This window comes from Narcine bancroftii, chromosome 14 (assembly GCF_036971445.1).
Source record: "Narcine bancroftii isolate sNarBan1 chromosome 14, sNarBan1.hap1, whole genome shotgun sequence".
Lineage (NCBI taxonomy): Eukaryota > Metazoa > Chordata > Chondrichthyes > Torpediniformes > Narcinidae > Narcine > Narcine bancroftii.
In genome coordinates, this window is record NC_091482.1 from 37,857,565 (window position 1) to 37,884,361 (window position 26,797).

At 44.9% G+C, this 26,797-nt stretch overlaps 1 protein-coding gene across 6 annotated transcripts in view; it reads right to left on the reverse strand.

Annotated features, from left to right (window-relative positions):
• The window catches only part of LOC138749974 (uncharacterized), a 60,894-nt gene that overhangs the window by 20,067 nt on the left and 14,030 nt on the right, over positions 1-26,797 (reverse strand). Inside the window, exons 2-4 of one of the 6 annotated variants that reach the window (XM_069912098.1) lie at positions 20,030-20,202; positions 17,701-18,076; positions 12,375-12,574 (exon numbers count right to left, since the gene is read on the reverse strand). In XM_069912098.1, coding sequence (XP_069768199.1) covers positions 12,375-12,571 — 197 coding nt within the window. In that variant the 5' untranslated portion in view covers positions 12,572-12,574; positions 17,701-18,076; positions 20,030-20,202. Of the gene's footprint in view, positions 1-12,374; positions 12,575-13,771; positions 18,077-20,029; positions 20,631-26,797 lie in introns of those variants that run through there. The other 5 variants (XM_069912099.1, XM_069912097.1, XM_069912094.1 and 2 more) reach the window with 5 other exon arrangements.

Consider the following 26,797-nt stretch of genomic DNA (forward strand, 5'->3'; position numbering starts at 1 on the left):
TTTCCAGACTCTTTTGTGTAGTCTTCCAAAGGCGCTATTTGCCTTGGCGAGTCTGTTGTCTATCTCATTGTCGATCCTTGCATCTGATGAAATGGTGCAGCCGAGATAGGTAAACTGGTTGACCGTTTTGAGTTTTGTGTGCCCGATGGAGATGTGGGGGGGCTGGTAGTCATGGTGGGGAGCTGGCTGATGGAGGACCTCAGTTTTCTTCAGGCTGACTTCCAGGCCAAACATTTTGGCAGTTTCCGCAAAGCAGGACGTCAAGCGCTGAAGAGCTGGCTCTGAATGGGCAACTAAAGCGGCATCATCTGCAAAGAGTAGTTCACGGACAAGTTTCTCTTGTGTCTTGGTGTGAGCTTGCAGGCGCCTCAGATTGAAGAGACTGCCATCCGTGCGGTACCGGATGTAAACAGCGTCTTCATTGTTGGGGTCTTTCATGGCTTGGTTCAGCATCATGCTGAAGAAGATTGAAAAGAGGGTTGGTGCGAGAACACAGCCTTGCTTCACGCCATTGTTAATGGAGAAGGGTTCAGAGAGCTCATTGCTGTATCTGACCCGACCTTGTTGGTTTTCTTGCAGTTGGATAATCATGTTGAGGAACTTTGGGGGACATCCGATGCGCTCTAGTATTTGCCAAAGCCCTTTCCTGCTCACGGTGTCGAAGGCTTTGGTGAGGTCAACAAAGGTGATGTAGAGTCCTTTGTTTTGTTCTCTGCACTTTTCTTGGAGCTGTCTGAGGGCAAAGACCATGTCAGTGGTTCCTCTGTTTGCGCGAAAGCCGCACTGTGATTCTGGGAGAATATTCTCAGCGACACTAGGTATTATTCTATTTAGTAGAATCCTAGCGAAGATTTTGCCTGCAATGGAGAGCAACGTGATTCCCCTGTAGTTTGAGCAGTCTGATTTCTCGCCTTTGTTTTTGTACAGGGTGATGATGGTGGCATCACGAAGATCCTGAGGCAGTTTACCTTGGTCCCAACAAAGCTTGAAAAACTCATGCAGTTTGGCATGCAGAGTTTTGCCGCCAGCCTTCCAGACTTCTGGGGGGATTCCATCCATACCTGCTGCTTTGCCACTTTTCAGTTGTTCGATTGCCTTATATGTCTCATCCAGGGTGGGAACCTCATCCAGCTCTAGCCTTAGGGGCTGTTGAGGGAGCTGGAGCAGGGCGGAATCTTGGACTGAGCGGTTGGTACTGAAAAGAGATTGGAAGTGTTCTGACCATCGGTTGAGGATGGAGATCTTGTCGCTGAGGAGGACTTTGCCGTCTGAGCTGCGCAGCGGGCTTTGGACTTGGGGTGAGGGGCCGTACACAGCCTTTAGAGCCTCGTAGAAACCCCTGAAGTCGCCAATGTCCGCGCTGAGCTGTGTTCGTTTGGCGAGGCTAGTCCACCACTCATTTTGGATCTCCCGGAGTTTGCGCTGAAGATGGCTGCATGCGCGACGGAAGGCTTGTTTCTTCTCTGGACAGGACGGCTTTGTAAGGTGAGCCTGGTGGGCAGCTCGCTTCTTACTTACTTAACTTACTTTACTTACTTACTTAACCTACTTAACCCACTTAAACACCTCCTCTAGTACTAAGCGCAGGTATGTGTAATGTGTATATAAGCTTAGAAAAGTTCTTTGGATCACGGTTCTATCTCACTGGGTTGCAGGCGATTCTTGTACTGTGCACAGAAGTTAGCATTAATAAAGTTCACCAGTCTTTGGTGCTTAACAGGCAAATGGTTACCACTCAGGAGGGTTCTTGTTGGTCTTCAGAAAGAGATTAGTTTTTGTTCCAGAACATCTGCACACTCCCTCTCTGAGAGCAAAACTGTTCTGTCTTTGCCTACAAAAATCACATGCTCTCCCAGGCAAGCTGTATGCTGCAACTTTGTTGCTCTTTTTGCAAAAAGCACTCTGCAAAAGTCCTGCTAATATTCTGTGTTTTAAAATGTTTGTGTGTAACCTGTGTAATCATTCCCAAACCACCTCTAAATATTGTGTCACACTAGGAAGTGTTTAGCTGGTACTTGGAAATCAGACATAGAGTTGGGAAGGGAGAGGTGGCATGCAGAGTAAATCAGTTGAGAAGATTACTTGTAATTGATGAAATAGATCCTAGGTGTTCTGGAAGATTTGGCATCCGTATTTACATGATGTTTAATCAGCTCTCTGTAGACTCCCTCTCTCAGTAACTCCGGCACCGCTATATTATTAAAAATTTGGTGTCGTACAATTTACTCGCTTGACATTCTCCAGTCCTTTGTTTCTTTTTTGTTTTGGGGGGTGGGAGGGAGGGAGGGAGAGAGGGATGGGGAGATACACGTATAACTTTAGAAAATACGAAATTGAAAATATGTTACTGTTGTGGTTTAAAAATTGTCAAATAAAATATTTTTAAAAGAGAAAATGATTGATGCCAGTGTTGCAATACCTGCTGAGAGAGGAGATTATTAATTGTAGCTGATCTATCTCGAGGTATTGAGCATAGGCGAGGAATGAGAAAGACAAGACACTGCCTGGACAGTGAGATCCCAAAACTTGCACTGGCTGGAATATGAACTAAATGACAGAAATATTCAGCAGTTTAAGGAGGATCAATGGAGAGGGAATATTGTATGATCTTTCATCTGTACTGACCATTTCCGATACAAGCTAAACACAGTCCTCTGGTGTAACTCAGTAGATCAAAGCAGCATCAATGGGAGAAAGACAATGGCTGACGTTTCAAGCTGAAGCCCTTTGTCAAGGTTGGCTAAATGCAGTGGAAAAGCCAATGCAAAGAGGACAAGGTGGGAGAGGTGGGGCAGGAGCCACTTACGGCTTTGGTGAAACATGACAGAGGCAATGGATTAGCAGATGCCAGTCAAAGGCCGAGAGAGGCAATGGGATGTGGGGGAGGAAGGTGAATCATATTGGGTGGAGTGGTGGATTAGAGAAAAGGGCTGCAGTGGTAGAATCAGGTTTGAAGATAAGGTAAAGAGAAACCAAACAGAATTGAAAGGTGGTGATTACAGGATCTGCAGCCTCCTGATGGCTCCAGTTCTAATACATTGTTGAATTCCAATAACCAGCCCAAAGGGCTGTAACCTGCCCAGTGGAAAATCAAATCCTGTATTCCTTGAGCTCACTGTCCTCACAGGTTGATTTTTCGGGCACAACATCTGCTTCCTCATTCTCATTACTTCACCACATCAATATTTTAATCCATTTCTTTATCATTGTCCAAAACCACTGCATCCCATGTTTCACCAATGGCTGTGATATAATCTTCCCAGATATTCACCACCTTTATTTCCTCGACCTCTTGTACAATAAAGCACTATTTAATTCCTTTATTCCAAGCTTTGATTCTCCTGCCTTCCGGACTTGCCGAATCCCAAAACTCTCAATTAAAATTTTGTTCCATTCCCTTTGAAAATTGGTGTCATGTTCCCAACCCTCTGTTGCTGAATTAAACCCTCCTCCTTGGCATATAAAGAAATGTTTTCACGAGGATATTCAAGACTAAAGTAAATTGATCTTCGAGATTCAAAGGAAAATGGGGTACGAATATGTTGCATTGACACAATTGTCAGCAAAATCATTTTGAATGGTTGAGCAACATTGAGAGGCATTATGGTTAATGTATGTGGCTACTCACCTCCTATGGCTACTGTATGTGGCTACTGTATGTGGCTACTCACTCCTTTGGTTTGATTTGATTTTGCTTTTGTGCAGTAAACAGACTTCATTTACTATTTTAAAGCTATGATACAAGTTCAAGTCGTTATTAATTTAGGACACTGTAGATAGAATGGATTCCATACTGTGCTGATATAGAACAGTATCTGAGCTTTAGGTGTCAGGAGAGTGAGGTGATACAACCACTCCACTGGCCGCACTCCCACCAGCTGACTGCAGGAAGCAACCACTGTACTTGCAGGTAGGCAACCTGGGAGGCTGGCCCCACCTGCCAGCTGTCAATCACCACCCTGTTTAAAGACTCGATCCAGCCTCTTTGGGAGTCAGTTGAGCACGTGGCACCAGGAAGATACAGAGACCGTGTGTGTATAGAACTTTAAGCTGATTAAAGCCTGTTGTAGAGTCTACGAACTTTGTGGCTGAATTCTTCACACAGAAGTGCTCACCGAGAGTGGTTTTCATAGCGAGGTGATTTGGAATAAGCAAAAACAGAGAACTACTGGAGGAACTCAGCAGGACACACAGCATCCATAGGAGGTAAAGGCCTATTGCTCCTTCAAGGTGATTTGGAACATTGCCCACTGCATGGAGAATTGCAACTGTGTCATTAGAATGAATTTCAATATTAATGTAGAGGAGAGTTTATGGAAAGAATTTGATTGTCTTCTGATGTTGAGCAGTGTGATAAGAACCATTTCTGTATTGTAGCAGTTTCCAGCTGAGGTATTATGGTGTGGAGTATGGTGTCACAGATGTGAATGGGTAACACAGTTCAAGTTCTGGTTTAATGTTACATGTACCGACCGACGTGCATGGAGAAAGTTGTGAAATCATTGCCATTAGACTAAAATATTTATTATTAAGCTAATGGAATGCATTCTATATTTATTTTTAGAAACAGATTTTTAGCAATGATATTAAAATTAATTCCAAAATGTGTAGATTCAGTAGAATGGATTTAATATTTGCTGATTTAGAATGGCAGTGTTTCAAAATAGGGTCATTAAATGCCATTGTAAAGTAGTGTTGATAGAATGGGTTCCCTCAACAGGACAGTTTGTGAAATACAGTTATGGTGGAATGATTTTGGCCACTGTCATTACATTGGATTTTTTGGTAGATTCTATATTGTGTTGATTTGGACCATTGACATTACAGCAGAGAAATGGTAGAAGCGCGGTTTGCACTCCGTGCAGCCCTAAAATTTTTTGGTCAGTGTCCTGATGTTGTCAATGGAGTAGGGGAGGTTACGGGCCTTGATGAAATGAAAAAAACAGGTGATCCGGGGTGGCAGAGGCCATCATGCAGCGACTGCAGGCAATCCATCAGTGCACTGGTACATTTCCTCCAGACAGGGTGTCAGGAGGCTTGTTGAGCTTCCCAGACCGGTACAGTATGTCATAATTATAGGCGGAGAGCTCGATTCTCCACCTCGGGATTTTGGCATTTTTGATTTTACCCCGTTGCTGCATTGTAAAACATGAAGGTGACTGCCCGTTGGTCAGTCAGTAGGGTGAAATGTTTACTGGCAAGGTAATGCCTCCAGTGCCATATCGCTTCAGCGATGGCCCAGGCCTCTTTCTCGATGGAGGAGTGCTGAATCTCAGGGCCCTGGAAGGTGCATGATTAAGTGTAGAGGCCAGGGAAAAGTCTGATGCATCGCTCTCCACCTGGAACAGGGTGGACCTGTCGACTGCGTGCATCATGGGCTTCTCAATGTTGGCTTTGATATGGTCAAATGCCTCAGGGGCTTTTGCCGAGGGGGGGAAAACAGTGGCCCTGATGAGGGGATGGGTCTTCTCTGCGTGGTTGGGGACCCTTGAGGCAGTGTGGGAGGGGGAGTTCTAACAGGGGAAGCATGTGGTCAGGGTCAGGGGCTGATGACTCCATTCTCCATCATGCAACCTAGCATGGCCAGGTAACATGCTTCCATAAAATGATGATTCAGTTCAATGTCAGTAAAATGGATTCCTTAGTGTGGTTATTTGCAGGAGTGTTTTAATGGACTCCATAAAATTGTGGGACTAAAATGGATAAAAATGTGTGTTGAGTCTGAGCTGTGATTGTCAAGTAATGTGCACACAGTGCTGAATTAGAACTGTGATATCAGAATAAAATATATTCTGGCGAGAGGATTCCAATGACTCACAATGACAGAAGAAATTCTTTCTCTTGTCCATCTGAAATGGATAGATCCTTATTTTAAAACTGTCCTTCCCATTTTTAGATAGCCCACAAGGGACAATATGCTCTTATTATCCACCCTCAGTCTCCACCGGATTCTCCTGTTTCAATAAGATCTCCATTCATTCCTCCATCCTCTTACTGTGAGGATCTCAGCTCATTCTCTCAGCTCAATCAGCTTAACATTCCTCAGGCATCTAAACCTTTACCCCAGGTCTCAAACTAATGAATCTTTGCCTCTCTGCCTCTAGTATCAGCACATAATTTCTCTATAGAGTAACCAAAAGTTGCATGAAAACTTTGCAACTCTAATGCTCCATACTCCTTGCAATAAAGGCCAACATTTTATTTGCCTTTCTAAATTTTTGCTGTATTTAAATGTTAACCTCCTTTGTTTCATGAACTAGGGCCACCAGATCATTTTGTTCTGCAATATTTTGTTGTTTTACTCCACTTAAACAATAATTTGTTTTGTTATGGATTTATTCCAATCCTTAGTGTACAGTAAACTATATTTCTCATGTATATAAATGTCTTAGTCGATGTATTCTTGGTAGTTAGTTAGTCTTGGTAGTTACAGGGGCACAAAAACAACACATTAGCATTTGAAACCCACATGGTTTTGAGATAGAAGACAGAAGTCAGTTTGAGGCAAAAATAGATGCTGATTGAAGTAAAGAAGGTGAAAGGGATTGAGATAGTGGAAACAATAGGTTTTAGAAGCACGTACATAAATGCACAGCCATTTTAGTTCCGAGGAAGGCAGACTTCTCGGAGATATGGACTTTTATGCTTTTAGTACTTTTATGTCAAAAGAGCTTATGCATCAAAGACAGAAGTGATGTCACCTACCATGTGACATGAGAAAAGGGAGAAATATATAATCAAAATGAGAGACAAAGGGTCAGTTAAGTTTGGGGAGGACAGAGGTCAAAACCCCTGTGACACAAAGGTTGGAACCTTATGAAAGACAGGGTTGAATTCCAGTAACCAGAATTGGTGGTGTTGTAAGAGGCCTGAAGATATGATGTTTTAAATTGCTTTATAATCATTACTGAACACACACACACACACACACACACACACACACACACACACACACACACACACAGGCACATAACACACACACAGGCACATAACACAAACACCCACACACACACACACACTCACCACACACACACACACACAGGCACATAACACACACACAGGCACATAACACAAACACCCACACACACACCACACACACACACACACCACACACACACTCCCCACACACACAACACACACTCACAATCACACACGCACACACATACAAACACTTACACACACCACACACACCAAATAAACACCACACACTCATACACACCACACACACATACACACACACTCACTACACACACATAACACATATACATCCCACACACATACACACACACACCACACACACTCACAATCACACACGCACACACAAACACTCACACACACCACACACACCAAACACCACACACTCATACACACCACACACACATACACACACACTCACTACACACAAACACACATACATCCTGCACACATACACACACACTCACACACACACACTGACAACACTCACATACCACACAGACACATACATGCACACACTTACTACACATACACACACACCCACACACACCCTCATGCACACACATTCACACACACACACATACACACACACCACACACATTCATACACACCACAGATACTCACACACATACACCACACACACACCCTCACATACACACATTCACCACACACACTCACACACACCCACACACACCCTGACAGCACACACACACACACTCACCACACAGACACACACACTCTCTACGCACATGCCCACACACTCACCACACACACACTGACAGCACACACACACCACACACAGACACACATACTCCCTACACACACACACCATTCACACATACACACACACCCACACTCACCACACACACACTGACAGCACAAACTCACCACACACACACTACACAAACATGCACACTCATCACACACACACAGTCAGCACACACTCACCACACACACACTGACAACACTCACATACCACACACAGACACACATACACACACACTCACTGCACACACAACCACACTCAAACACAAACCCTCATACACACACACACATACACACACTCACACACACATTCACACACACCACACAATCACCCTCACACACACACACACTCACACTCACCCACCCACACGCACACCCACAGATGACCCTTACTCACAAACACACACACACCCACACTCACACCCTGACTGCACACACCACACAGAAACACATACACACATACTGACAGCACACACACACACACAGACACACATACTCCCTACACACACACACACCACTCACTCATACACACACTCTCCACACACACACCCACACTCCCACACACACACTGACAGCACATACTCACCACGCACACCCACACCCACACACACAGCACACACCCATCCACACACACAACTACACACACACTCACTATACATACACTCACCACACACACTGAAAGCACACACACACCACACACACCACACACACTGCACACACACTGCACACACATTGCACACACATTGCACACACATTGCACACACACACAACCACCACACATCTACACACACACACTGACAGCACATACTCACCACACACACCCACACTCAACACACACACTGACAGCACATACACAATACATCCACACTCACACACCACACACAAACACATACTCCACTCACATACACACTCATTCACCACACACCCACCACACACAGACACACACACCACACACACTCTCACACACACTCACACACACTCACACACAGACCACTCACACATTCAAACACATACACACAAACACACCACACACACACATACATGCACACACCCCGAACACATGCACACACCCACACACATACAGACACACCACACACACCCCACTCACACACATACATATACACACCCCACTCACACACATATATACACACACACCCCACTCACACACACAAATACACTCACCACACATACACACCACACCCACACTCACACACACCACATACACACACCCACACATCTCACACAAAACCACACACACATGCAAACACACACCCCACTCACATGCACACATTCACCACACACCAACAACACAGACACATACACACACACACCACATACACACACTCACACACACACATAAACACACCCACACTCCTCACACAAAACCACACACAACACACACCCCACTCACATACACACAAATTTACCACACACCCACAGCACAGACACACAAACACGCACACACACCCACACTCACCGACACACCCCCACACACACTGACACACCCCCACACACACACACAACACACAGACACCGCACGTACCACACCCACACCACACACAAACACCACACACACACACTCACAGACACCTACACACAAACACACCACATACACACTCACATACACACATACACACACGCACTCACCACACACTCACACACACATACACTCACCGCACACACCCTAACAGCACACACACACTCACCACTCAAACACACACACTCACACCACATACACACCCCACTCACACATACACTCACCACACACACACAGTTACAGCATTTACACACCACACACAGACACACATACACACACTCACTACACACACACTGACAGCACACACTCACCACACACACACACCCTCACTCATCACACACACACACACTGACAGCATACACTTACCACACACACACACACACAGCACACTCCCACCCACCCAACCACACACACACACTCACTACACATACACAATACACCCACTCACCACACACACTTACAGCACACACCCACCCACACATCCACCCACACAGTCACACCACACAGTCACACCACACACACACCCCACTCACACACTCCACTCACACACACACACATTCACCACACACACTGACAGCACACACTCACCACACACTCCCACACACAAACTGACAGCACACACACTACACACACACAGCACACATACACCCAACCACACACACACCTACACAAACACACATTCACTACACATACACAATACACCCACACACACCACACACACAGCACACACCCACCCACACACACCTATACACACACTCAGTACACACACAATACACACACACACATACACACACAACCCTCACTTACATACCCACACACCCACACTCACATCTCACACACCCTAACAGCACACACACACTCACCACACAAACATACACTCACCACCCACACACACTGACAGCATACACACCACACAGACACACATACACACACTCACTACACACACACCCCACTCACACTCACACTCACCACACACACTGACAGCATACACTTACCACACACACAGCACACTCCCACCCACCCAACCACACACACATACCTACACACACACACACTCATTACACATACACAATACACCCACTCACCACACACACACTTACAGCACACACCCACCCACACATCCACACACACACGCACACCACACACACACCCCACTCACATACCCCACTCACACTCATACACACACTGACAGCACACATTTACCACACACACTACACACACCCGTACTCTTCTCACACACACTGACAGCACTCTCACCACACACACACCACACACACACACTACACACACACCCACACTCACCACACACAAACTGACAGCACACACACTACACACACACAGCACACACACCCAACCACACACACACCTACACAAACACACACTCACTACATATACACAATAGACCCACACTCACCACACACACACACTGACAACACACACACCACACACCCACCCACACAACCACACACACCTATACACACATTCACTACACACTCACAATACACACTCACAATACACACACACAATACACACACACAATACACACACACAATACACACACACAATACACACACACAATACACACACACAATACACACACACAATACACACACACAATACACACACACAATACACACACACAATACACACACACAATACACACACACAATACACACACACAATACACACACACAATACACACACACAATACACACACACAATACACACACACAATACACACACACAATACACACACACAATACACACACACAATACACACACACAATACACACACACAATACACACACACAATACACACACACAATACACACACACAATACACACACACAATACACACACACAATACACACACACAATACACACACACAATACACACACACAATACACACACACAATACACACACACAATACACACACACACACATTTACATTTCTATGTAGTGGGATTAAGTTTAGAGTTAAGAACGTTTAAATCTAAGAAAGAAATGTTATGTTATTAATACTTTAATTAAAAAACAATGATTTTGAATTTGCCATTGTCTGGTGAATGTTCCATTGTTGTTCCTGTGTTAGTGCTAAAAAAGTTCCTTTAGTCCCAAACAGAGTATGAAAGGTGTTAGTTCGTAACGGTTTTTCAATTCAAACATACAGCACAGTAACAGGCCACTTTGGCCCACGAATCCGTGCCAGCCAATTTATACCCTATTACCCTACACCCCTGGTACATTATGAATGGTGGGAGGAAACAGGAGACCCCGGGGAAAAACCGCACAGACATGGGGAGAATGTAAAACTCCTTACAGAGAGCGCGGGATTCAAATCTCCGTCCCAATCCCTGGCACTGTAAAGACGTGGCACTAACTGCTACGCCAACCGTGCCAGCAACATCTGAGTGATCTTTACACTTTATAAAATTCGAGGCTCCAGCACTGCGTACTGTAGCATCAGCAATCTACAAACATGCTGGAGAAACCCAGCAGGTCATGCGGCATCCATAGGAATGAAAGAGTGGCCAATGTTTCAGGGCTGGGCAGAAGCAAAACAGGTGGGGGGAAGGTGGAGGACTTAAGAAAAGGGAATGGATGGGACAGCACCTTATATTTCATCTGGGTCCTCTCCAACCAGACATGATTAACATTTCCAATTCCCATTAAACTCCTCCTCCCATCTCATTCCCTACCCCTCTGTCTCCTTTCTTCTCGCTCAGCACCTTCCACCCTTCCCTCTCCGATCACCTCAACTCTACCCTCCCATCTGTAACCTGCAATGCCCTCTGACCTGTTCTGCCCCCTTCCCTCTTCTTCCATACCTTCTCTCCTCCATCCTCCTCTCCCCACTTTTTAATTCAGAGACCAGTTTGACATTGCTTAAAGCTGACGAAGGGCTCAGTCCCAAACTCTTATTCACCCTTTACTTCTTATGGGGGCCCTGTGACCCGCAGCACATTTGTAAACTGCTCTCGACTTCTTGTTAAACTTCATGTGCCATCCCTTTAGTTATTGGCCGATTTCAGATGGCCACAATACCCGACTGTAAAGCCGCCTATTCTACCCCAATTCAGCTGTCGGGTAGCCACCTGAAAGTTCTCTGGGGCTGAGAATCCCCCGTTGCACCTGAAACCAGCAGTGAGATTATGGCCACAGTCCACAGGAGCCAGCGTTCACTTGGATGCGGCTCTCCTTCGGCCAGCACGTTCAGGTGACAGAAAGGCGTCTTCTCCGCGGCCACCTGATCGTCCCAGCTGCACTCTCCCAGCCGCGTCTGCTGGAGCATTATCTGCATTCGAGCACATGAAAGCAGCTACAGATTGTCCACTCAAAATTACCGTATTTATTCCCCCTCCCTGCAGGAAACTCTGCCCACTCCGTTACCGCCAGACCTGTCAGCTCTTATATTGTGCAGTACCTTTGATGTGGTAACTTCTGAAAACCCAAATGATCTGCAGCTACTGATTCTCTTTACACAACCTCAAAAAAATTCAAACAAATATCCTTTTCATCTGGAGCATCATGAGAGTGGAGCCAGGACAAAGAATCCCAAGGCGCAAGAAGCCCATTGATGTGGAGATGGTGTAGAGGCTGCTAACGGCAGTGCTACTGAAATGAAGCACATCCACACAACACGGGGGCGGACCAGTAGCCGAACCTCTGGCGCTGCTTTAGGGGACCATCCTCTTCCTGTCTGGGGCGCGCTGGTCTATGGGAGTGATGTCAGCACGTTGCAGAGTCACTGCCTGCGCAGCAACGTGCAACAGGACATGGCGACATCTCCCAGGCAACATGAGTCGCCAAATGCGGGCTTCTCCTGAGAAGGGAAGGGGGACCAGTGCCATCTTGGACCAACCGACTGGGGCGGCAATTTGGCCCGTCTAACTGCGCGGTCTCACCACCCTCCCCAGAATTGCTGCCACCCTTTGAGCAAGTCATAGTACTGTCTTTAGGTGGGTGGTCACTCTGTCTGACCCCATGGAAGCTGGGGCAGTTGGCCTGAGTCCAAATGCGCTGCCTAGAGGCAGTTAATGGTAAACATGTCCTGCTACCCACCAATGTCCAGGGTGAATGAACCTTGGTAGGGACATTGCAGGGATATTCTGTGCTGTCCTCTGTGAATAAAAGTGAAGTCAGTGGACTGTAAACCCACAGGGGTGTGGCAGAGGGGAGAGCCGTGTTGGGAAGGTGGCAAAGGCTTCTGTTTACCCATCTGTTCCCTCAAGCGCTGGAGGATGTCTATGGCACTGGGTTGTGGGCTTGGGGGGTTGAAGTGAATGTTCCCTAGAATGGTAAGCAGGGAGCCGTACACCATTTCGGCAGACAATGTTGGTAGGTCTTCTTTTGGTGGTGTGTGAATTCCTAACAGCACCCATATAACCATATAACCACTTACAGCACAGAACAGGCCAGTTCGGCCCTACTAGTCCATGTCGTAAAAAATCCCCACCCTCCTAGTCCCACTGACCAGCACCCGGTCCATACCCCTCCAGTCCTCTCCTCACCATGTAACTATCCAGTCTTTCTTTAAATGTAACCAATGATCCCGCCTCAACCATGTCTGCCGGAAGCTCATTTCACATCCCTACCACCCTTTGCGTAAAGAAATTTCCCCTCATGTTCCCCTTATAATTTTTCCCCTTCAATCTTAAACCATGCCCTCTAGTTTGAATCTCACCCACTCTTAATTGAAAAAGCCTATCCACATTTACTCTATCTGTCCTATTTAAAATCTTAAACACCTCTATCATGTCCCTCCTTAATTTTCTACGCTTCAGAGAAAAAAGCCCTAGTCTGCACAACCTTTCCCTGTAACTCAAACCTTGAAATCCTGTCAACATTCTCGTGAACCTTCTCTGTACTCTCTCTATTTTGTTGATATCTTTCCTATAATTTGGTTACCAAAACTGTACACAGTACTCCAAATTTGGCCTCACCAATGCCTTGTACAATTTCATCATAACCTCCCTACTCTTGAATTCAATACTCCAATTTATGAAGGCCAACATTCCAAATGCCTTCTTCTCCACACCATCTACCTGAGTATCAGCCTTGAGGGTACTATTTACCATCACTCGTAAATCCCTTTGTTGCTCTGCACATCTCAGTAGCCTACCATTTAATGCATATGACCTATTTAGATTTGCCTTTCCAAAATGTAACACCTCACACTTATCTGTGTTAAATTCCATCAGCCATTTCTCAGCCCACACCTCCAGCCTTCCTAAATCACCTTTTAATTTACGGTAATCTTCCTCACTGTCCACAACACCACCAATCTTTGTATCATCCGCAAACTTGCTTATCCAATTCTCCACCCCTACTTCCAGATCGTTAATATATATAACAAACAACAGTGGACCCAGGACCGATCCCTGAGGAACTCCACTAGTCACCGGCCTCAAATTGGACAAACAATTTTCTACCACTACTCTCTGACACCTCCCATCCAACCTCCAAATATTTGTAAATACCATCCCTCAGAACACTTTCCATCAACTTACCCACCACAAACATCAGACTCACGGGACTATAATTCCCAGGTTTACATTTGGACTCTTTCTTAAACAGCAGAATCACATGCGCTACCCTCCAATCCTTTGGCACTACCCCCGTGACCAGTGACATCCTAAATATCTCTGTTAATGGCTCCACTATCTGTGCACAAGCCTCCCTGGGAATACTCCCTTGGGAATATTCTGTCCGGTCCAGGAGATTTATCCACCTTTATCTTTTTCAACACAGCCATCACTACCTCCTCGGTTATCCTTATATGCTTCATGACCTTCCCACTATTTTTCTTTACTTCAACTGGTTCAATATTTTTTTCCCTAGTGAATACCGAGGCAAAGAAATCATTCAAAATTTCTCCCATTTCCTTTGACTTCTCACTCAGCCTACCTTCGCTATCTACAAGGGGTCCAATTTTATCCCTCACTAATCTTTTACTTTTAATGTACCTAGAGAAACCCTTTAGATTTATTTTTACTCTGTCTGCCAAAGCCTCTTCGTGCCTTTTTTTGGCCTTTCTAATTTCTTTCTTAAGATTCCTTCTACACTCCTTGTAGTCCTCCTTCAAACTCTCAGCTCCTTGCTCTTTATACTTCTTGTACACCTCCCTTTTTCTCTTAACCAAATTTCCAATATTCCTCGAAAACCAAGCCTCCCTATGACTTCCAGCCTTTCCTTTGATCCTCACTGGGACATAACTACTCTGTAACCTCAAAATTTCTTTTTTGAATATCCTCAATTTTTCATTTACATCCTTACCTGAAAATATCCTGTCCCACTCAATACTCCCCAAATCCCTTCTTATTCCTTTGAAATTTGCTCTTCTCCAATCCAGAACCTCAACTTTAGGCCCCTCCTTGCACTTCCCTAAAACTACCCGAAAACTAACATAGTTATGATCACGAGACCCAATTTGTTCTCCAACATTAATGTCCCATACCTGACCTAGCTCATTCCCTAACAGGAGATCTAGTATTACACCGTCCCGAGTCAGTTCTTCTACTAATTGATTTAGAATACAATCGAACACATTTAGAACACAATCGAACTCTAGCCCATGCAGCCCTCTAACTGTATGGGTATCCCAATCAATGTGAGGGAAGTTAAAATCTCCCATGATCACTACCTTATGATTCTCACACATATACATTATCTCCCTACAAATTTGTTCCTCTAATTTTCTTGGCCCATTTGGTGGTCTGTAATACACCCCTATTAGCACCCTCATGCCTCCTTCACCCCTCAATTTCACCCAAACAGCCTCATTGGACGATCCCTCCAGACCATCCTGCCACCTCACGGCAGTAATGTCCTCTTTAACAAGCAGAGCAACTCCTCCCCCTTTTTTACCCCCTGCTCTATCACATCTAAAACAAATGTATCCTGGAATATTAAGTTGCCAGTCCTGCCCCTCCTGTAGCCAGGTCTCACTAATTGTCACAATATCATGACCCCAAGTATCTGTCCATGCTTTAAGCTCATCTACCTTGTTCACTATGCTTCTTGCATTAAAATATATGCATTTCAGAGAATGATCCTCACATACATTCTCTTTTCTAACTTCTACCCTAATCTCCATCCTACCTTTGTTATCGTTATTATTCCTATCTAGGTGACCATGCTCCTTTGACACTGCACTCACACTCTGTTCCCCACCCCCCTGCCAAACTAGTTTAAACCTTCCCCCACAGCTCTAGCAAATCTGCTTGCCAGCACATTGGTCCCCCTCCAGTTCAAGTGGAGTCCGTCCCTTTTGTACAGGTCCGACCTTCCCCAGAAGAGATCCCAATGATCCAGAAATCTTATCCCTTGCCCCCTGCACCATCTCTTTAGCCATGCATTCATCCTCCACATCCTCCTATTTCTACCCTTACTAGCGCATGGCACCAGCAGCAATCCAGAGATTACTACCTTGGAGGTCCTGTTTTTTAACTTCCTACCTAATTCCACATCAGGACCTCATCCCCACTTCTAACTAAGTCATTGGTCCCCACATGGACCACGACTTCTGGCTGTTCTCCTTCCCCTTGCAGAATGCTATGAACTCGATCAGAGATATCCCTGACCCTGGCACCAGGGAGGCAACAGACCAACCTGGATCCCTGATCTCGTCCCACAAACCTTCTATCTGTCCCTCTGACTAATGAGTCCCCAACTACAAGTATCCTGTTCTTATTCCTCCTTCCCATCTGAACCTCAGGGGCATCCCCTGTGCCAGAGACCTGACCCCCACGACTCATCCCTGGTAGGCTGTTCCCCCCAGCAGTATCCAATGCCGAATACATGTTGCTGAGTGGCACTTCCACAGGGGTACTCTGCACAGGCACTCTCCCTCCTTTCCTCACAGTCACCCAATTCCCTGACTCCTGCCTTCTAGGGGTGACTGTCTCCCTGTAACTCTTCTCTATCACTGCCTCTGCTTCCCTTATGATTTTCAGTTCATCCAATTGCAGCTCAAGCTCCCTAACACGGTCACTCATTATATGCAATTGGATGCACCTTTTGCAGGTGTAGTCATCAGAAACAGCTGTGCTGTCTCTGATTTCCCGCATCCCACAACTGGAGCACTTAACTACCCCAACTGACTCCATTTCCTCCTTTCTTACTATAAATATGTTATTTCAAAGATACGTTTTCACACAAGGAGCTCTTTCTTAGCCCCTGCTCACCGAAGTCCCTCGAGCCAAAGTCCCAAGTCCCCACTCCTTCACTGGGCCACTCACTCACTGCGCCGCTCCTCGTTGGCCGCTCCCTCCCTTTTTACTCCTTTTATTAGCCCTTACCAATTAACCCCAATTAACTCCTCTCACACGACACCAGGCGCTGACTCACTGCCTCCTCCGACCCCAAGTCCGACCTTTCTAAGACCGAGCCCCGATAAGTCCAGCTATTTATGCTACTCACCTCTCTGATGCTGTCTCCTGGCTCCTCCTCCTCTCACACAACACCAGGCACTGACTCACTACCTCCTCCGACCCCGAGTCCGATGGGAGTTTGTCCATCCAATTTGAGCTTCGTAGTCAAGCTTTCAGGGCTGCTTTCAGATGGCATTGGAAATGTTCAAAAAAGCCATTTGCTTGAGGATGGTAGGTCATGGTGTGTGTAACTAGCTATGGCAGAACTTGGTTAGGTTAGAGTAGAGCGAGAACATGAACTGGGCCCCTCTGTCCGAGATGATGTGGGTCGGGACTCCAAAGCATGTGCACAGTGACTCCAAGTGCACAAGAAAGCTCTGCCACAGGTCTCTGTGTCACATGTGGGAAGGGGTATGGCTTCCGGCCTTTGGGTAAAACAGTTAACTATTGTGAATAAATACTACATACCTTGGCTCACGAGGAGTGGGTCAACAATAAGCATGAGGTGAAACTGGCATTCCACCAGGGCAAAACTCTGGAGAGGGGCCTTGGTGTGTCTGTGCATTTTGGCGCACTGGCAGTCCAAGCAAGTCTTAGCCCAGAGAGTTACATCGTGGCAGAGGTCATGCCATACAAACTTGTCGGACAGCAGGCGGACTGTGGACCATGTTGAAAGGTATGACAGGCCACGAATTTGGTCAAACACCCGCCATTGCCAGGTTGTTGGGTTTTTTTTAAGGGGGTTTTTCTTTGAGTTATTTTGGGTGGGTTTTCTTCTTTTTAGTAGTTTTTTTGTTGTTTATGGTAAGGTTTTTGGGTTTTTTTGTGTATATTTTTAGGAGCCTTTATTTGGTAATTATATTTGCTGTGTGACGTGCCTTTTTTTTAATTGTATTAACATATCTAGTTTGAAATTTGTGACTTTTAATGCAAAAGATCTTAATAACCCAATTAAAAGGTAACGGGTCTTAGCCTATATTAAGAATACGAAGACAGACATTGCTTTTTTACAAGGCATTGGTGAGGCTAAATTTGGAGTACTGTGTACAGTTTTGGTCACCAAATTATAGGAAAAATATAAACAAAATAGAGAGAGTGCAGAAAAGGTTCACGAGAATGTTGACAGGATTTCAAGGTTTGAGTTACAGGGAAAGGTTGTGCAGACTGGGGCTTTTTTCTCTGGAACGTAGAAGATTGAGAGGGGACTTGATAGAGGTGTTTAAGATTTTAAAAGGGACAGAGTAAACGTGGATAGGCTTTTTCAATTAAGAGTGGGAGATTCAAACTAGAGGGCATGGTTTAAGATTGAAGGAGGAAAATTATAAGGGGAACATGAGGGGAAATTTATTTACGCAAAGGGTGGTAGGGATGTGGAATGAGCTTCCGACAGACGTGGTCGAGGCGGGATCATTGGTTACATTTAAAGAAAGACTGGATAGTTACATGGATAGGAGAGAACTGGAGGGGTATGGACTGGGTGCTGGTCAATGGGACTGGGAGGGTGGGGATTTTTTACGGCATGGTCTAATAGGGCCGAACTGGCCTGTTCTGTGCTGTAAGTGGTTATATGGTTATATGGTTAAGAAACTCATTTGATTGAAAAAGAACATTTGAAATTAAAGAGGAATTGGGTTAGACATGTTGCGTCCTTCTTTAATTCTAAAGCTAGAGGTGTAGTTATTTTAATACATAAAAAGTTACCTTTTGTATTGAAATCAGTTTCAGATAATGCTGGTAGAGTATTGACTGTTAATTGTAAAAATTTTTCAGAAGTTTGGACTTTGTTGAATGTTTATGCTCTGAATGTAGATGATGATCAATTTATTACTGATGTTCTTTTGGGTCTGAATCAGGCGAATTAACATATTTTGGTAGGGGGAGATTTTAATTGCAGTTTGGATCCTTTATTGGATAAATCTCCAAAAACTGAAAAAATTCTAAGATGGCTGAGCATTTGTCAGTAGTTATGAAGGAACTGAATTTGGTAGAAATTTTAAGGAGATTGAACCCGACTGAGAAAGAATTTTCATTTTGTTCGGCAAGACATGACTGTTTTTCTAGAAATGACTTGTTTTTAATATTGGCACAGTTACAGGGAAGAATTACTAATACTGAATATAAAATATCATTCTTTGCTATTAATTTCCTGTGTTGGCTCTGAAACTGTTCAATTAATTATTGTTGGAGATTTAACACAATGTTGTTAAAAAACCCTGAATTTGTTGCCTTTATTAGGGATCAAATTACGTCTTTTATACATTTAAATGAAAATTCAGTTATGGGAGGCTTTAAAAGCATATTTAAGGGGGTCTGGAGAAGCCTGTGGATATGTCACACAGTAAAGTCAGGCTCACCAGTGAAGGACAGAAATTGCTAACCTTCAGTCTGGTGATGGTAGTCCGGTAGGCCTGGATGTCCGCATCCTCTGCCTGGTCTTTGGCCAGTTGAGCAACATCGAGTCCCCCTGAGATAGCGGTGATGGCCAGTCTGGACAGAGCATCGGCTACAACATTGGACTTGCCTGCGACGTGGTGAGTGTATGCTTTATACTCTGAAATGTAGGAGAGGTGTCATTGTTGTCTTCCCTACCACGGGTCTGATACCTTGCTGAGTGCATGAGTCAGTGGCTTGTGGTCTATGTAGGTGATGAAAACTCTTCCTTAAATTATGTACTGGAAACGTCATATTGCCAGGTACAGGATCAACAGTTTGTGGTCGAATGTGCTGCATTTGAGTTCTGGTGTCTGGAGATGTTTGCTGAAGAAGGCCAGGGGTCCCACTGTCCAAACACTGCACCAACTGCTCTGTCTGATTCATCTGTTGTAAGAGACAGGGGGGAGGAAGAGTCAGGATGAACCAAGGATGTGGCTTCCGCTAGTGCCACTTTAGTTGCCTGGAATGCTTCAAATGTTTCGCGTGTTCATTGGAATGCCTTGTCGCCGAGTTTGATGAGGTCAAATAGGGGTTGCATGAGGGTAGCTGCTTCCAGGAGGAAAAGATGATAAATGTTCACAATTCCTAGGAATTCCTGTAGGCCCTTGATTGTGCTCGGCCTGGGGAAATCGCTGGATGGCTTCTACCTTATCCATATAACAATTACAGTATGGAAACAGGCCACCTTGACCCCTATAGTCCACAGAGATTCAAGTGAACTCCACTAGTTCCACCTACCCGCTCCCTGTCCATAAACCTCCAATCCTCTCCCATTCATGCACTCATCCAACCTTCTCTTAAATGACCCTGCTGCAACCACCTCTTCCGGAAGGTCATTCCACTCAGCCACCACTCTCTGAGTGAAGAAGTTTCCCCTCATGTTACTTCTAAACTTTTTCCCCTAACCCTTAACTTATGACCCCTCTTTCCAATCTCACCTACCCTCAAGGGGAAGAGCCTATTCACATCAACTCTGTCTATCCCCCTAATTTTATTTACCTCTATCAAATACCCCTTCAACCTTCTACCCTCCAATGAGTAAAGACCCAGTCTACTCTATCTTTCCTTGCATTGATGGTACCCCTTGACAAGGTCAACCTTTGAAAAATTTCGGCAAATCTGGAGCCGTGTGTAGACAACACTTTCCATTTTCTAATATTTCCCAATTTCAAAACATCTTCAAAGAAATATAAGGACGATATTCCAAATAATAATCTCCAATAAACAAAACTCTGTAGTTGCAGATTTTTGTAGCCTTTAACTGGTTGATAAAATGAATAAACATTTTGCATAACTTCACATTAATATTTTCATAACAATAAATAAACAAAGCATTTAAAGACATAGCAATATAAAACGATAAGAAATGATAATGACAAATTCAAAGAAAAGTATTTCGAGCTCACGTATCATGGTTCTTCGAAGAATGAAAAGCAAGCTCTGAGTCTGTTAGGATATTGCGACATAAGATGCCATAGTAACTATGGCAACACTACAAACAATACTTATCCTTATAGGGATAGTCACAAAATTAACAAAAATCAAGAACACAAAGTTTTAATCTTTACGCCATGTAGAAAAGTTTTGGAAGTGTGGGATGGGGACTATCTGGGACTGTAATATCATTGACTCTGTAGTCATCACATAGACACCAACCGCTGGAGTTCATCTGGACCATGTGCAGCAGGGATGCCCAGGGGCTGTATGAACAGCAGACAATACCCAACTCCTCTATGGCAGCAAACTCTTTCCTGGCTTGGAGGAGTTTGTCCTGCAGGAGGTGCCATGCCCGTATGTACACAGGGGGCTCACTGGTTTTGATGTGGTCTCCACGCCATGTGCTGGTTTAGCGTTGTGGAACAGTGACGGATACTTTGCCAGTAAAAGGGCATATACATTGAAAAATTTTGGCAAATCTGGAGCCGTGTGTAGACGACACTTTCCATTTTCTAATATTTCCCAATTACAAAACATCTTCAAAGAAATGTAAGGACGATATTCCAAATTATAATCTAGAGTCTAGAGTGTGGATGCCCAAAAGCAAAAAAGGACATTGCCGTAGAGTAAGGGGGTATGATTGGAATGTGGTAGCGTTGACCAAGCAGCATCTGTTCATGACTCCCAGAAGCTCGTGGGCCCGGAGGAAATTGGCTCCAAGTAGATCTTGTCCCACGGACGCAATTATACACTTCCAGTGGAAAGCAGTTTTCATGGTGTGGATTGTGACCAGACGGGTGCCGAAGCTTGGAATGGGAGGGGGTAGCCCTTGAGATTCAGCTTGAGCTCAAAGTACATTGGTGGGATGAGGCCTATCTCTGCACCCATGTTGACTAGGAAATCCCTCCTTGTCCACTGGTCCCTGAGGTAGAGCAGGCCTTTATTTGTGCCAACCGCTGAGGCCACTATCGGCGGCCAGCTTGTTCATTTCCCATCGCCGCGCTTGACTTGGCATTGGGGTACGAGCATGGAGGGATGCACAGCCAGGCGTCTCCCCCATCTGCAGTGGTAGAAACAGTATTCACTCCATTTGTCTGAGCGCTTGTTGCATTGTAGTTGGGTGGAATTGATGAAGAGGCAGGGGTACAGGGGCAGAGCTGGAGATGCTGATCAATTGTACATGTATCGAGCTCTGCTGCGGGGAACGGAAAAGTCTGTCTGCTTCCTTGGCCACCAGGTGTGGGGTGCTGAAGTCCATGTCTGAGGAACAGGGCCTCGAACAAGAAACAGTTTGTGCATTCAGAGGGGTTTCTATCACCTAGGCCTTGCGTATTCAGGATGTGGACAGCACACTCGTGCCAGGTGAGTTCCAGAGAATTGAGGAAGAAACATTGGAATTGTTGGTACTTGCGCTCCATTGGAGGATTTTCAATAGAGTTTACTTTGGCTGCGGTAGCAGTGTCCAGGACACTGACAACATGCCAGAACTTGGTGTCCTCTGAAACAATGCCTCTGACTTGGAACTGTGATTTGGCCAGTTGTAACCAATACCTGCTCCGGGTAGCCCAGAAGGGCAGTAAATGCACACCCACAGCATTGGTCGCAGCTATGGTTGCAATGGCAGAGGTAGCAACACTGTCGCATTTGAGGTGGGTTCCAAAAACAATGGAACCTTCAGGGTCACCACTGTAGCGGCTGCTAACGGCAGCGCTACTGAAATGAAGCACGTCCACACAACACAAGGGTGAACCCAGTAACTAACTTTATTTTAACCTCTCATGCTAGGGGACAACCTACTTCCTGTCTGAGGTGCGCTGGTCTATGTGAGTGATGTCAGCACATTGCGGAGTCACTGCCTGCCCAGTGACGTGCAACCAGGAGGTGGCGACTTCTCCCTGGAAATGCGTGTTGCCAAACATGGGCTTGTCCTGAGAGGGGAAGGGGGGGCCTGGCCCATTTTATACCAACCAACTGGGATGGTGATTTGGCCCATCTAACCACACAGCCAATTGGCTTGCTACATTGTGACATTACAATGGATTTATTGGTGGGGGGGGGGTGGGTATCATGGCATGATGAGTCCCAGCAGAGTCCATAGCAAATGTTAAAATTCTGATGACTTAGAGCAGTTGTTCTTGACCTTCTATCTTCCACAGACCACATTAAGTATTTGTTTACTTACGACAACCACCCATAACAAACGAATGGACCATCAGTGAAGTGGGGGGGAGTTTGAGCCCCTTTCCAGACCACCAAGATTTTTATTTTGGCAGGAAGTTTTTGAATACATTTTTACAAAAATGTAAATTGTAGTCATGAAAAAAAGATATATACAAAAGCGGGAAATGTGAAGAAAGAAAGAAATGTAAACAAACTGACTGCAATATAAAAAATAACCTGTATAAATGAAGTGCAAAGTGCGAGTCCTTAAATGAGTCCCTGATTGAGTTTGTTGTTGAGGTGTCTGATGGTGGAGAGGTAGCAGCTGTTCCTGAACCTGGTGGTACGAGACTTGCTCCTTATGGCAGCAGCAAGAATGGAGGGTCTTCGATGGTCGCTGCTGCTCTCTGCCGGCAGTGTTCCCTGTGGATGTTCTTGATGGTGGGGAGGGATTTGCCGGTGAGGTAATGGGCTGTGCCCACTGCCTTTTTCGCACAGAGGTAGTGGTACCCCCACACCAGGCTATGATGTAGCAGGTCAGCAGTTTCCACTACATATCTGCAAAGGTTTGCCAAAGTTTCCAATCTCATACAAAACGTCCATAAACTCCTGAGGAAATGACTGAGTGATTGACAATTAGTTCTGATTGACAATTAGTTCTGTAGTTCAGTAATTAGGAGCAAAATGATTAGAATGAATTTGTTGGTACACAGATTTGGATTATTCCACAATGTGATAATCTGGAGGAGTGGCATTAAGATGTGTTTTGTTTATATTGCTGAAATAAGAATAGATTCATAGGAGTGCCAATTTAGAGATGTCATATTAGAATAGGTTCCACAGTGTTCAATGGCATGCAATGAGAAATGATTCTACTTTGTGCCTTTGGAATTATTCTATAGTGTTTGGAATTTAAGTAAAGTTGTTGGATTGGACTTTAGGAAGAGACACATGAGTCCACAGATGCTGGAATCGTGTGTTGCTCGGGCTTTCTTTCCTTGGTTCTGAACAGAACATGAAATGGATTCTACATTAGGATGATCTTGAGTATTGCTATAACAGTGTATGCAAGAGTGTTCAGAGGATTCAGTAAGGTGGAGAGTTGGACCAGTGTTGGAATGTTCTAAGTCACCACACTGTGGAACATAGAAATATAGAAACATAGAAGATAGGAACAGGAGTAGGTTATTCGGCCCTTCGAGCCTGCACCGCCATTCAGTGAGATCATGGCTGATCTTAAAGTTCACTACCACGTCCCCGCCTTCTCTCCATAACCCCTAATTCCCCTATACTGAAGAAATATATCTAATTCCCTCTTAAATATATTCAATGAACCTGCCTCGATTGCTCTCTGTGGCAATGAATTCCACAGATTCACTACCCTCTGAGTAAAGAAATTCCTCCTCATCTTGGTTCTAAATGGTTTGCCTATTATCCTCGAACCATGGCCCCAGGTTCTGGACTCCCCCACCATTGGAAACCTCCCTTTCGTATCCATTCTGTCCAGTCCTGCCAGAATGTTATATGTCTCTATGAGATCCCCTCTCAATCTTCTAAACTCCAGCTAGTACAATCCCAAATTGCACAATCTTTCCTCATAAGTTATTCCTGCCATTCCGGGTATCAGCCTGGTGAATCGCCTTTGCACTCCCTCCATTCCAAGAACATCCTTCCTCAGATAAGGCGATCAAAGCTGCACACAATACTCCAGGTGTGGTCTCACCAAGGCTCTGCACAGCTGCAGTAAGGTATCCTTATTCCTATACTCAAACCCTCTTGATATGAAGGCCAACATACCATTTGCCTTTTTAGCCACCTGCTGTACCTGCATGCTCACCTTCAGTGACTGGTGCACAAGAACCCTTAGGTCTCTCTGCACTTCCCCATCTCCCAATCTATTGCCATTCAAATAGTAATCTGCCCTCTGGTTTGTATTACCAAAGTGGATAACCTCACATTTATCCACATTGTAGTGCATTTGCCATGCATCTGCCCAGTCCCCCAATTTATCCAAATCACTCTGGAGCTTCCTGACCCCCTCTTCAGTGCACACAACCACTCCTAGCTTAGTGTCATCTGCAAATTTGGAGATATTACATCCAATCCCCTCATCTAGATCATTAACGTAAATTGTGAACAGCTGGGGTCCCAGTACAGATCCCTGTAGCACCCCACTGGTCACCGCCTGCCACTCAGAAAATGAGCCATTTATCCCAACTCTTTGTCTTCTATCTGCCAGCCAGTTCTCAATCCACATCAATACCTTGCCCCCAATCCCATGAGCCTTGATTTTGCATGTCAGTCGTTTATGTGGGACCTTATCGAAGTCCTTTTGGAAATCCAGGTACACCACATCCACTGGCTCTCCCCCATCTATTTTACCTGTCACCATCTCAAAGAGTTCCAATAGATTTTTCAAGCACGATTTACCTTTTGTAAATGCATCTTGACTCTGTCCGATCCCTTCTCTGCTAGTCATATGCTCCGCTATAACATCCTTAATAATAGGTTCCATCATTTTGCCCACTACTGATGTAAGGCTCACCGGCCTATAATTCCCCGCTTTTTCTCTACCCCCCTTTTTAAATAGTGGGGTAACTATTTAAAAATGGGTACTGATCCTGAGTCTATCGAGTTCTGGAAAATAATTCTTAAAGCATCTGCTATCTGAATGTCCACTTCTTTAAGAATCCTAGGATGCTTGGGATTTATCGGCCTTTAATCCCTTCAATTTCCCAAAGACCATGTCCTTGGAGATACTGATTTCTTTCAGCTCCTCCCTTGCATTAGTCTCTATGTTTCCCAACCCTTCTGAAGTACCAGTCTGTCCAATCAATTCTAATATCTCAGGTTTAAGTTAAATCCATATTGTGGCATGAATTATTCCAATATGGAACTTGTGATAATCTGTATAACGGAGAGCTGCAATACTAGAATAAATGCAACAGTGTGATGTTTAGAGACTCTCATTGGAAAGATTTCAATGGTGTCAATTACAGTAATATCATGATCTAGAACAGATTGATTGGAATGGAGTTTCCTGTTTTGACTGAATTAGTGGCTATATCAGGATCATTTCTAATTGTGAGGATATGAGAGTATGATATGAACAGTGT